The 13,105-nt window shown below is 42.5% G+C and overlaps 1 protein-coding gene across 6 annotated transcripts in view; it reads left to right on the top strand.

The window, feature by feature from the left end:
• PANK1 (pantothenate kinase 1) overlaps positions 1 to 13,105 on the top strand; it is a 49,425-nt gene that overhangs the window by 15,258 nt on the left and 21,062 nt on the right. For 5 of the 6 annotated variants that reach the window (XM_036438526.2, XM_036438525.2, XM_036438523.2 and 2 more), the window contains exon 2: positions 12,507 to 12,859. In XM_036438526.2, coding sequence (XP_036294419.1) covers positions 12,507 to 12,859 — 353 coding nt within the window. Of the gene's footprint in view, positions 1 to 12,506; positions 12,860 to 13,105 lie in introns of those variants that run through there. The other variant, XM_036438529.2, reaches the window with a different exon arrangement.

Genomic DNA, 13,105 nt, shown 5'->3' with positions numbered 1-13,105 from the left:
ACGCTCTATCCACTGAGCCAGACTAGTTTCGGCTAATCTCAATTCTCAATGAGATTTTTACATCTAGTGGTGCCTCTGATAAAGGTGGTTATAGTAAAAAACCAATTCATTACTAATTACAGTGATCATCCCTTCCCTCTGGCAACTTGCCAGCAATAACCCAGAGGCCAACTGAGAAGCTGGAAAGAAGTACCGTATTTTTCGGACCATAAGACACTCCGGACCATAAGACGCACCAGTTTTTAGAGAAGGGAAATGAAGAAAAAAAGATTCTGAAACAAATAGTGTCCTAAAATATTTTATGTGCATTAAAACCCAACATCACAGTCATAAACACATGTAATCAACCCTGTAAAGTAAACAGCAGCATTTAGAACCATTTTAGAGCCGGGCAAGCACACAGAGACCACACAGAGCCAGGCAAGTAAAAAAACTTTTTTTTTAAAGTATATGTGTAGGCTATATTTGGACCATAAGACGCAGGGACTTTCCCCCCCCACTTCTGGGGGGAAAAAAGTGCGTCTTCTGGTCCGAAAAATACAGTAAACTCTCCTGAACAACCAAAACCAGTGCTGCAAAGTCGATAACGTTAGAGATACTCGTGCATTTTACACTTGGAGTACTGCCTGTGCTCTCTCGGAATCTATGTGACTCTCACCCAAGTCACACTTCTAACAGACTTGATTGTTCTGGTTCCTCTGCGTTCATTGCGGGTTCGGGACAGACATACTGCACTGAAACCGACCGACAGCGGCAAGGAATGAACAGTTAGTCCGATAGCAGGACATAGAAAGCCATAATAAAGACAAAAGAATACTTAAACCGTGGCAGCCTGGGAAGCAGAGGTTTCTGTGGTTTCTGAGCACAACAGTATATGGCAGGCGCACTAACTGACCCAGAGTCATCAGTAAGAGCTACAGGTTTGTTTTTTTTAAGAATGTGGGAAAGTGGGTCATACATTTTAGAAAGATTTCCTTCTACAACTATTATAATTGGGCATTTATATTTTAAGTGTTATAACATGAAGACCAGAGCTGTGCATATGTATATAACATCTGCTTTATGGAGATATAACATTTAAAGTGTACAGTTCAGTGTTTTTAGCATGTCGAGTGCAACCATCGGCACACTTTTAATTCACTTATTTTTTTAAAAAATATTTTATTGATTTTTTACAGAGAGGAAGGGAGAGGAATAGAGAGTTAGAAATATTGTTGAGAGAGAAGCATTGACCAGCTGCCTCCTACACACTCCCCACTGGGTATGTGCCCGCAACCAAGGTACATGCCCTTGACCGGAATCGAACCTGGGACCTTTCAGTCCGCAGGCCAACGCTCTATCTACTGAGCCAAACCGGTTTCGGCTTATTTTTAATTATAATTGACATACAGTGTTATATTAATTTTAAGAGTGCAACATAGTGTTTCAATGTTTATATGCCTTACAAAGTGGCCGCTAACATAAGTCTAGCAACCATCAGACACTATATATATAGTTCCTAGAGGCCCGATGCATGAAAATCATGCAAGAGTAGGCCTTCCTTCCCCCAGCTGCTGGCACCAGCTTCCCTCTAGCACCTGGGCCCCAGGCTTCTCTCGCAGCCCTGGCCTAATCCGGTCTAATTAGCATATTACGCTTTTATTATTATAGAAGATTAACACTCTTCCCTATACTGTACCTTACAACTGTAGAACACTTCGTCACCAAAACTTTCCCCCCTACAACTTCAAAACCTAGGCAACCGCTAATCTTCCTGTCTCCCTCCATTGGCCTATTGTGGACATTCTATATAAATGCAATTTTTGTGGTTGGCTCCTTTCACTTAGCTCAGTGAGGTCCATCATGCCTAAACTATATCACTAATTTGTTCCTGTCTATTTCCAAGTAATATTTCATTGTACGGTGATACCACATGTCACTTCCTCACTCAATAGTTGGTGGACCTCCACATTTTGCTATTATGAGTAATGCTTCCATGGATTTTCGCACACCAGGTTTTGTGTGGACAGGCGTTTTTAGTGCTCCTGGGTATATACCTAAGAGTGGACTTACAGATAATAAACTAACTTATGTTTAACTTCTTGCAGAATTGCCTGACTGTTTTTTAAAGTGACCACACTATTTTATATTCCCACAAGTGGTGTATGAGGGTTCCACTTTCTCCACATTCTAACCCAACACTTGTTCTTTTATTTTCTTTTTTAAAATTTTAGCGATCCTAGTGGGTTTGAAGTGGTATCTTATTGTGGTTCAGGTGTGTGTTCCCCTAAAGGCTCTTACGTCTCTCCAACACCGGCATCCTGTGATTTAAAACGTTCTTTAGGTTTGAATGTCATCTCCAGTTAAACGATGAGATCCTTGAATGGCTAGGAAGCGTCAGGTTTTACTTTGTTTCAGTTACTGTGCTTATGGGGGAACCCTGCAGAGAGCTGCCATTGGTCAATGTTGAAGGATTGCTTTAATTGAGTAGCGTCTGGTCCTAGGACAACGTGAGTTTCACTGAGTAGAGTTTTCCCTCCTTTCCAGACTGTCCTTGGTTAACATTAAGTCCTTGCAGCCTAGAGGGCGGTGCATTGCCAACCCCCCCAGCTCTGAGCCACAGTGCCTCACACTGTCTAGGAACAAAACAAAGATCTGTTCAATGAGTGTATGTCTGTGGATGCAGAAGCACGTAGTTGTTCTCAGATTACTTGGCCAGGGTGCTGGTGACCTCTTTATTTCAGTTTGCGTTGCAGGTGAGCATTTGGCACATCCTTCCTTCATCCCCACTCAGCTCAGCTTCAGAGATTTGCCAGACGTTCATGCTCGAGCTAACAAAGGAACGAAGTCTATTTCCAGCAGACCTGTTGTTCTGCCTGGCGGTGCCGACCAGCAGTGCTGTTCTCGCCATAATTAGCCGCTCTCTGGAGTTAAGTTGTCAGGAGCCTCCCTGAAGTCAATAAGCATGCTCTGGTGGCTTGTCGGGACACAGAGCCAACCCTCTTGGTGGTTTAAACTGGGATTTGTTTAAGCAAGTAATGAGATTACCATCCTGGGCCACGGGGAGGGGCAGTGGATGGTGGGAGCAGCCGTTCTGGGTGGAAGCAATCTCATTGGAGACAGTCACACAGGTGCACGCATGCCTCTTGGCGTATGTCTGCAGAGTGATATCTATGGAATCTTCTTTAGTCCAGGGTCTCTACTTCTGAAGAAGGGGGTGTGATTAAGGTCAGGGCCACCTTTCCCTTGCTTCTAGATTCTGTAGGACAGGCTGCTGCTTGGTGGGAAATAGGGATGGTGACTGCAATTGTTTTCTTCCCGTCTCCTCAAGCTGAGAACACTACTTTGGCATTGGAAACACATTTCATCTGCCTTCCACTTCCCCTCCGTAAGTCCTGGAGCAGAAACACAGAGCTGACTGTAGGGACAGTGGGGAGAAGATGAGCTCGCTGGTCACTAGAGTGACACCCTCTTTTCTATTCTGATTTCCCTCATGAGGGTGGCAGCGGGAGGCCCCAGGAGATTGGGGAAGTGTATTTCACTGAGCTGCTCATGGACTTGAGGAAGACAATCAAGGAAAAGCATTTTTAACCCCAGGGATTTGACATTTTGGGTCCTCTCAGCTTCAGCTCCATCTTGCCCTGCTTCCTCTTGGTCCAGATGCGAGCTAAGAATGCATTTACTGGTGCCACCAGAATGGTGCCCTGCAAGAGCTTTTCATTTTTATTTTTTTTTCTTTCTCAAATCTTAACCTTAAAAAAACAGAGAAAGTAACATAACTTTGACCAACCTCATGGTTTGTAAATCAAAGACTGTCTGCCTGCCTGACCTAAATACATGAGTACTATTCCCAGAGCTAACTTTTCTTACTCTTTTTTTTTTTTAATTTGTTGGGGTACATGTTTCAAATGTACAACACAATGAAACATCATCTGCACACCCCATTGTGTGCCCATCAACCCAAGCAAAGTCTCTTTCTGTCTCCGTTTTCCCCATCCTCGCCCACCTCCACCTACCCCCAGCCCCCTTTTCCCTCTGGCTATCACCACACTGTTGTCTGTGTCTGTGTAATGGATGGATATATATATATATATATATCCATATCTATATAATATATATCTATATAATCTCCTAATCCCTTTACCTTCTTTCACACAGTCCCCTGTGTGAAAAACCCCTCCCTCCCTTCTGACAGCTATCAGTCTGTTCCATGTATTCATGCCTCTGTTTCTACTTTGTCAGCTTATTCTGTTCCTTAGAGTCTACATAGAAGTGAGGGAGCTGACTTCTTTATGGAGGAATGCCCGGTTACCTTTAAAACAGGAGCCACTGGGAGAGAGGAGCACAGTGACAGAATTTAATTAATATGAGGAACATATCTAAAACCACAGCCAAGAGTAGTCATGGATGGATAATAACTGTATCACCCATTCAAAAGCTGTATGTAAAATTGGAAAATCACCTGCCATACTCATGTAATAAATTGTCTGTAAGTAATTTTATTAACAAGCCATTAGATGTGCTCAAGGCCCTCACGGGAATAGTAATATCTACTGGGCCATTGCTGTGCCTGGCCCTCTGCTGCCAGCCCGAGTCCCTTCAAGTCACTAGCAAGGACAAGCTCATTCAAACTCCGATTTTTTACTTTTAATCTGTGGTCCAGCTGCTTAAAATATTCATTTTGATTCCACCGGAACTGTGGTTTTGAACTTGACCAGTGAGAGTTACAGAGGCCCCTCATTGAAAACATTTTCATAGGTGGGCTGTGTCAGAATATGCAGGCGTGGCTGGGAACTTGTATTTTAACAACATTAAAAGTAAAGTTGTGTTAAGGAAATACAACTGGGAACAAACCATAAAGATCCACTTCAAATTGCAAATGCAAAGTAAAGTCTGGTACTGTATCCTGTTTGTTCTAACCTGGAGCAAACTGGAACGGGCCAGCTTTCATGGAGCCCGGGCACTTTTGCCTTCAGGGACTCCTTCCATAAAAATTAAATAAAAATATTTTACTATTATGTTGATATAAAGATGAATGCATTGATATGGTATAGTACAACTTTTTTTTTACCTGAATGTGGGTTTTTTTCTTTCTTTCTGATTCTGAGAGAAATTAAACTATGTTTGTGCTTGTTAAAAAATACCACAGGTCCTAGGCACTGAGCCCATTGTGCTCACAGGTCGTTCGGGACTGCCTGGTGAAGGTGAGGAAATCCAGACTTCAGACCTGGGGACTGATGTGATAATATTTCTTGCCTCAGAAGTCCTGAAAGCAGCCCTCACTATTCTTTTTTCTTCTGGAATACCTGACTGGGTGAGAGGAAAAAGGTGATCAGAGAAGGCTGTGTCAGGGAGAGAAGGGCATGTGGTCTTTCCTGCAGTGATCCTTTCCTGAAAACATATCCTTGTCCCTTTAAGTGTACTTTGAAATGCCACATTTAACGTAAGGGTTTCCCCCTGACATAGTATACTAGTATGTAGATATTAGTATGTAGATAAAGCAGGCCTCTCCTACCCTGAATTCCTACCTGAGACCTGGTCATGTCAGCTGCCTAACTGGCTAAACTACTCTGCTCTTGGAGGTAGACTTTCCTTCCTTCCTTCCTTTCCTCCTTCCTTCCTTCCGTCTATTTTTTAAGATTTTAAAATTGATTTTTAGAGAGAGAGAGAGGAAGAAAAGAGAGAGGAAAACATTGATGTGAGAGTGAAACATTGAGCCTCCTGGATGTCTCCTACCAGGGCTTGAGCATGCAACCAGGAATCAAACCATCAAACCTGAAACCTTTCAGTGCACACTGGCCAGCCCCCCCCCTTTTAAAACAAACAAACAAACAAACAAACAAACAAAAAAAACAACACAACTTTTCTGTTGATTGGAAGCCTTCTTATGGTCTGTACGATGTTTTATATAGTTGATCTCAGCTTGTTCATTCTGACTGAATTCAGTGAGTTGTATTTGGGTTTTCAATTACTGCTGTTGCCATTGGTTGGTTTTCTTTTAGGATCAAGGTGGGCACTTGAGTATAAAACCTTACTTTGAATTCCTTCTCTGGCACTTTTTTCTTGGATTCTTTGTTTTTCATGATTATCTATCCCTACAATGGGACCAACAGCCCCAAAACAGCAAGATAACCCCCCCTATTCCAACATCATATGATCTTCTAATTCCACCTTTTTCCCAGCTATTGGGGATTAAGTCCAGACCTCTCGCCCTGCCCTGCCCTACCTCGTCATTCCTGATGCTTGTGTCTAAGGGACAGCAGGCTTGATGTGGGTAGGATCTTGACTGGGAAGGGAAGGACATGGTGAGAAGGGAATGCTACATTTTTTATTAAGAATTCTAAAATAAGTGATTATGAAGATTAAATGTATTGGTTGTAAAAATTTGGAAAGCATCATCAGAAAAGCCAGAAGAGGAAAAAAAGTCACCCTAATTCTTGATACAGAGATAATGGCTATTAACATTTTGGCCTAAAGTTTCCTGTATTTTCTTTTTAATTTTTATACAAAATTGTGGTCATATGAGGTGTTCCATTCATTAAGTGTCATCCTGCAAAGTGGATAATCATTTATTTAACCTGCCCTTTATTTTGGGACAATAAATTAGTTTTCTCATTACTAAACCTTTAATGATGTTAAAAATTTTTTTTATTGATTTCAAAGAGGAAGAGAGAAGGATAGAGAGATAGAAATAACAATGGTGAGAATCATTGATTGGCTGCCTCTTGCATGCCCCCTACTGGGGATCGAGCCCACAATCTGGGCATGTGCCCATGAGAAGACTACATGAGTTTACATTGCCATCAGTTAAGTGCTTATATCCTTGTACCCTGACCAACACTGGTATTGCCATGTGACTAAAACTCAAACTAAAGAAATCTGGTATGCATTAATTTGAAAGAAACCAAGACTCAAGTTTCTCTGCACTGAGCATCTAATGTGTAGCAGATTGATCTGTGTGCAATAAGTATAGTTTTCCTTACGGTATTATATTAGAAACCCTTTTATTAAATTTTACAACTACCACTTTTTTCAAGGTCCTTGTGTTACCAGTGAAATAAGGAGGCTTCGGTATTTGTCTTCTTGAGGGAAAGATTTCAATCAAGAAAGAAAGTGTGAAAAAGCAAACACGAATTTCTTAACTGCATTAAAAATACACTTAGGGCCGAAGCTGGTTTGGCTCAGTGGATAGAGCATCGGTCTGCAGACTGAAAGGTCCCAGGTTCGATTCCAGTCAAGGGCACATACCTTGGTTGTGGGCACATCCCCGGTAGGGGGTGTGCAAGAGGCAGCTGGTCGATGTTTCTCTCTCATCGACGTTTCTAGCTCTCTATCTCTCTCCCTTTCTCTCTGTTAAAAATCAATAAAATATATTTAAAAAAGAAATAAAAAATATTTAAAAATATACTTAGGACAATGAAACACGAAAGGGCTTAGCATAGAGGAAGCACCAGGAGAGCCTCGGCTGGGCTGCCTTGGCTCACTGGGAAGCCAGAGAAAAGGGGGCCATGGAGACAGGTTCAGGGGGTTAGCATGGGGCGACCTGCCGCTGCCCGTTGCTCCCCTGGTTGCAAGTCTCATGGGATCCCTTAGAGGTCAGGGGATGTTCTCAATGACAATCAACAAACAACTCAACTCTGACTAGCCTTGCAAAATGGGAAGTATTGGCTCATAAAACTGAAAATGGACTCTGTTGATACCTAGTGAGACAGATCTTAGGCAAGCCCTTGATCTTCCTAAGCCTTTTCTTAATCTGCAAATAGGACATTCCAGTTCTTAAAGTTAAATATGAATATATTAGCAAAGAATGATACTATACCATCAACCAAAGTTAGGCGTAGTGAAGGAAAGGAGAACAACAAATTTTTAAAGAAACATAACCATTTTACACACCAGAATCTAAGTTAACAAAGTTGGGTTTTTTTTGCTTGTTATTTATTTATTTTATTGATTTTTTTTTTTTTTTTTTTACAGAGAGGAAGAGAGAGGGATAGAGAGTTAGAAACATCGATGAGAGAGAATCATCGATCAGCTGCCTCTTGCACAACCCCCACTGGGGATGTGCCCACAACCAAGGTACATGCCCTTGACCGGAATCGAACCTGGGACCTTTCAGTCCGCAGGCCGAGGCTCTATCTACTGAGCCAAACCGGTTTTGGCTTTTTTGCTTGTTTTAACTTGTATACGATAGCAGTCCTTAGGTGACTCCGACGTTAGCAGTTATGTAGTGCAAAAATATCTCCGAGATGCTTTAAAGGTCTTCTTTTTTCTGTTGGTTACACAATCCTCAAACACCTTCCCCACCTATTATAATAGTTTGCTTGACAAATCTGTTTACAAATGGTGGGAAAAGCAATTCAGTCCTGCTACTCCCTACTCAGAAGGAATTGTGATGGCAGAAATAAACGACATCTTGGTGGATGCTGGAGAGATCTGTGAAACTGTGACAACTGGCTGCTGAGTCACACCTGTGCCCAAAGGAGTAATTCTTGAGCACTCGGTGCCTAAGTTATATCCCGGAGGAAATATTGGTGTTAGGGGCCTTCACCTCACCAGGAGCACCTCTTACAGCGTGGTGGCTGGTTGTTCAAGGGGAGGCAGATTTTCTTTCTTTTTTTTTTTTTTTAAATATATATTTTATTGATTTTGTACAGAGAGGAAGGGAGAGAGATAGAGACTTAGAAACATCAATGAGAGTCATCGATCAGCTGCCTCTTGCACACCCCCTACTGGGGATATGCCTGCAACCAAGGTTCGTGCCCTTGACCGGAATCGAACCCGGGACCATTCAGTCCCCAAGCCGATGCTCCATCCATTGAGCCAAACCAGTTTCGGCTGGGAGGCAGATTTTCTAAGGTCAGGCTCCCTTCGCTCTTTAAAATTGTTTCTTTGGTAGGAAACCTTTTCTCTCTCTGTGTGTGTTTTGTTTTGTTTTTCTTTTTCCTTATTTTTTGCTATTTGGAGTTCACTCTGTAACCTTTGAAATTTACTGCAGGAAACGTAAGTGTCCCACAGAGACTATTCCAGTGTTCTGAAAAGGTCTTTTAAGAAACAGGCTTTGTTTTAAAGCCGTCAACTACTAATAAACCCTTTTTATTATTTTCTCCACAATATTTAGAATACAGATTCATTTCAAGGTTTTAATGACTACCAGATGGCCAGTCTTGGATTGTTGTCGAGAGACATTTTTAGACAGAAAAAATGCGGCAGGACCTGCATACCTTTTGGTTGGCGCTCAGCTACCACATTAGCAGTTGAGCGACCCTGGCAGTCCCCGGGTCTGGTCTGCAGGAGCGGAGGGAGGGTTTCAGGGAAAAGAAAAACAGCCAGAGATTCTGATGGAAGATGTATTAGTCTGGATCACTCTGCAGTGATGAATAACCTCCAAATGTCCGTGGCTTAAAACAGCAAAGGTCTGTCTCGTTCTCAAAGGCTTGTCCATGGAGGGGTGCCTGGGGGCTCTATTCTGGCTCACTATCGCTCCGTTATAAAATGGCCAGGAGTTACAGCCTGACCCCATGGTCATACAAATGACTTTGTATCACCCCCTAAGTTAGAGCCTGCTGTGCATCATGCAAACACTGTGATGGGGAAGACTTCAGAGTTGTTTCCTTTGGGGAAAGGATGGCCATACCTCACTTGCAGGCAGGAGAGCGGGCCAAATATCTAGCCATTGGTCTTAGGTGACCCAAAGGTTGAGAGCCGCTGCTGTAGAGCCTAAGACCATCGGAACATACAGATATTTACATTACGATTCATAACAGTAACAAAATTACAGGTATGAAGTAGCAACGAAAATAATTTTTTTAAATATATATTTTATTGATTTTACACAGAGAGGAATTGAGAGGGACAGAGAGTTAGAAACCTCAATGAGAGAGACATATCGACCAGCTGCCTCTTGCACACCCCCCACTGGAGATGTGCCCGCAACCAAGGTACATGCCCTTGACCGGAATCGAACCCGGGACCTTTCATTCCGCAGGCCAACGCTCTATCCACTGAGCCAAACCGGTCCCGGCTGTAACGAAAATAATTTTATAGTTGTGGTCACCACAACATGAGGAACTGTATTAAAGGGTCACGGCATTAAAAAGGTTGAAAACCGCCGAAACCGGTTTGGCTCAGTGGATAGAGTGTCGGCCTGTGGATTGAAAGGTCTCAGGTTCGATTCCTGTCAAGGGCATGTATCTTGGTTGCGGGCACATCCCCAGTAGTGGGTGTGCAGGAGGCAGCTAATCTCTCATCGCTGTTTCTACTCTCTATCCCTCTCTCTTCCTCTCTGTAAAAAAAAATCAATAAAATATATTAATAAATAAATAATAAATAAAAAGGTTGAAAACCACTGTTCTAGAGGGTCTCATTCCTGGCCGGAAGCAATGACCTATTATTCTCCAGTTCTCGCTTTTAAAGCAGGTTTCCTTCAGCATTGTTTTTGTATTCATGTTGAGACCTATGCATCTAGTAGTTGATTTAACTACTTATCTATATAGCGCCTGGTTTTATGAGCATCCAGCTTCTACTTTGGACACACCTCGCTATGGTAGAAACCATTTGAATGAGTAGATCAGTTCACTTGTTGCCTACGTAAGTCTTTTTGGGCAGTTTGAACCTTATCTCCTGCTGAACATTCTCGATGAATATTCTAGAAGTTTTTGAAAAATGACAGCTGGTGTAAGACGGAGGAGCCAAGAATGAAGGCAAACATTTTGTATCTACAACCACCATCATTTCTGGCAGGCATGAAACAAACTCTTATCAGTGGTTTAGCTGAATTTTTCGAAACATCTGGGTATCCTGGATTAACAAGCTAGCGAATCATTATATGGTAGCTGTGCTGGGAAGCTCTTCCTTCCCCTTCTTTTCTATCTCTTCTGCAGCTTGTGTAGGGGAAGTGGCAATTTAGGGAGACCTTGATGTTGGGAAGGTAAATAAAACTACATTTAAAATATCACAGTGTATTATAAAAGCATTAAAGCGTCCAATTTTTCATAAAGGTAAATGAACACAGTATTCCAATTCTGTTCCCTTTGCCTTAACCAAAACTAGTTGCCTGAATTTTCAAAACTTGACACACTTTCTCCTACTGTTTTAGTGAGTTGCCCACACAAGCTTTGAAATGGCTGCAAAATGAGCTGGAGGTGAAGCAGGAAGACGAAACCAGGACTTGAAGTAACATAATGTTTAGGTGGCCCTGTGGCGTTTTGAAAAGTGAGACCGTGCAGTTGCCTGATCCCATCCAAACAAAAGGCCTCCTCCCGGAGGAGGTGGCGATGGGTTCCTGGTGCAGAACCAGATTATTTTCTGGGTTTTCCACGGCTGTTCTGTCCATTCTGTCCTGAGATGGCTCCTAATTATCATTAATACTGAATTTTTTTTTTATTTTTTTTTACTTCTGTAGGTGCTGACAGTTCTAAGTGTAGAGTTTTCTCCAACCCCTTCCTGATCTCTGGCCTCCACCCAAACAACCTGCTCCTCCTGTTACCCCCTAAAAACAGTAACAACATTTCTGTGGTCTCATATAACCACAGGCATAGGGGTCTTCCTTCCGTCTCTGCTCCTCTTCCATCTTCCCCCCGCCCGGTCCCCCACACACACTCACCTCTTTTTCTTTCCAGACCAGGTAGAATAAATACATACATTATACTTTTTGAATCTTTTGTTTTCTCTAACAGAAAGGAAGAAAGAAATGAGATGTAGAAGGAGCTGTTATCCTTAGAATCCCGCACCATAGGGGTCATCGTATTTGCCCATCATCTTTGATATTTCACGTTTTCTCCCCTTCTGCTTCCTGTTTATTGAAAGCAGTGGAGTCATGCCTCATAAAGTCAGTTCATGAAGGCAAAAAGCAAATGCTGTAAACATTATCAGAGGATTTGAAATCAGTATACCATCTATTGGCACACCTAGCACAGCTGGTTTTTCCTCTGGCATCAGAAGAGGCCATTTTTCTTTGGCTAAAAGTTTGATAAAATAGGTAGCATTTGGGAGCCATGATATATGCAAAATACATATTTTTTAAGTCTTGGAACTGCACCATTTTGGTGAGATTCTCAAGCCCTGAGCAGCATATGAGTATTGAGATGGGTTTAGGGAAGTGCAGATCCTGTTTCTCAACTCAGAGTCAAATCCCAATGCAGACTAACTGAGTGGAGTATGGGCAGAATCCTGGACACCATTTTTTTTTTTTTTTATTGATTATGGTTTCACATAATTGTTATCATCCCCCCATTCTCATCCCAAACCCCTCCCCACATAAGCCCTCACCCCCCAGATGTCTATGGCCACTGGTTAGGCTTATATGCATGCACACAAGTCCTTTGGTTGATCTCTCCCCTGGGCACCATTTAAATCGTGAATTTCTCCTTGCCTGTCTTTTCTCTTGGTCCATATATTTGAAATCAAGAAAGCTGAATATTAAATGCACATACAGATGTGGCACCACAGCATTCCATTACTGAAGATTTAAAAAAATCAATTATTTATTTGCATGCATAGAATTCAGTGGCACTGTCTTTCTGTCCTAGCATTCCCCTGGTTTGGCATGGATATCGGTGGAACTCTGGTTAAATTGGTCTACTTTGAGCCGAAGGATATTACAGCTGAAGAGGAGCAAGAGGAAGTGGAGAACCTGAAGAGCATCAGGAAGTATTTGACATCCAACGTTGCTTATGGGAAAACCGGGATCCGAGACGTCCACCTGGAATTAAAAAACTTGACCATGTGTGGACGCAAAGGGAACCTGCACTTCATCCGCTTCCCCAGCTGTGCCATGCACATGTTCATCCAGATGGGCAGCGAGAAGAACTTCTCCAGCCTTCATACCACTCTCTGTGCCACGGGAGGCGGGGCTTTCAAGTTTGAAGAGGACTTCAGAATGGTGAGTGGGGTTTGTCCTTGTTAAAACATTCGAACCACCTCTTAGAGAAAGAAAGAAAACCTCTGATAGGTTCGTAACGATGGCATCTCATTACGAACTAGGACTAGGCTACTACTAACTAGCCTTGGGATTTTGAACAAGTTCACATCACCTCTGTGCCTCTGTTTCCTCATCTACTGAATAGTTACTACCTCATAGGCCTGTTACGTGGAGGATTAGATGCGGTAATATCAATAGGTACCTGAC

This window comes from Pipistrellus kuhlii, unplaced genomic scaffold (assembly GCF_014108245.1).
Source record: "Pipistrellus kuhlii isolate mPipKuh1 unplaced genomic scaffold, mPipKuh1.p scaffold_m20_p_15, whole genome shotgun sequence".
NCBI lineage: Eukaryota > Metazoa > Chordata > Mammalia > Chiroptera > Vespertilionidae > Pipistrellus > Pipistrellus kuhlii.
The sequence above is the reverse complement of the archived record's forward strand: the minus strand, read 5'-3'. Positions and strand labels throughout refer to the sequence as shown.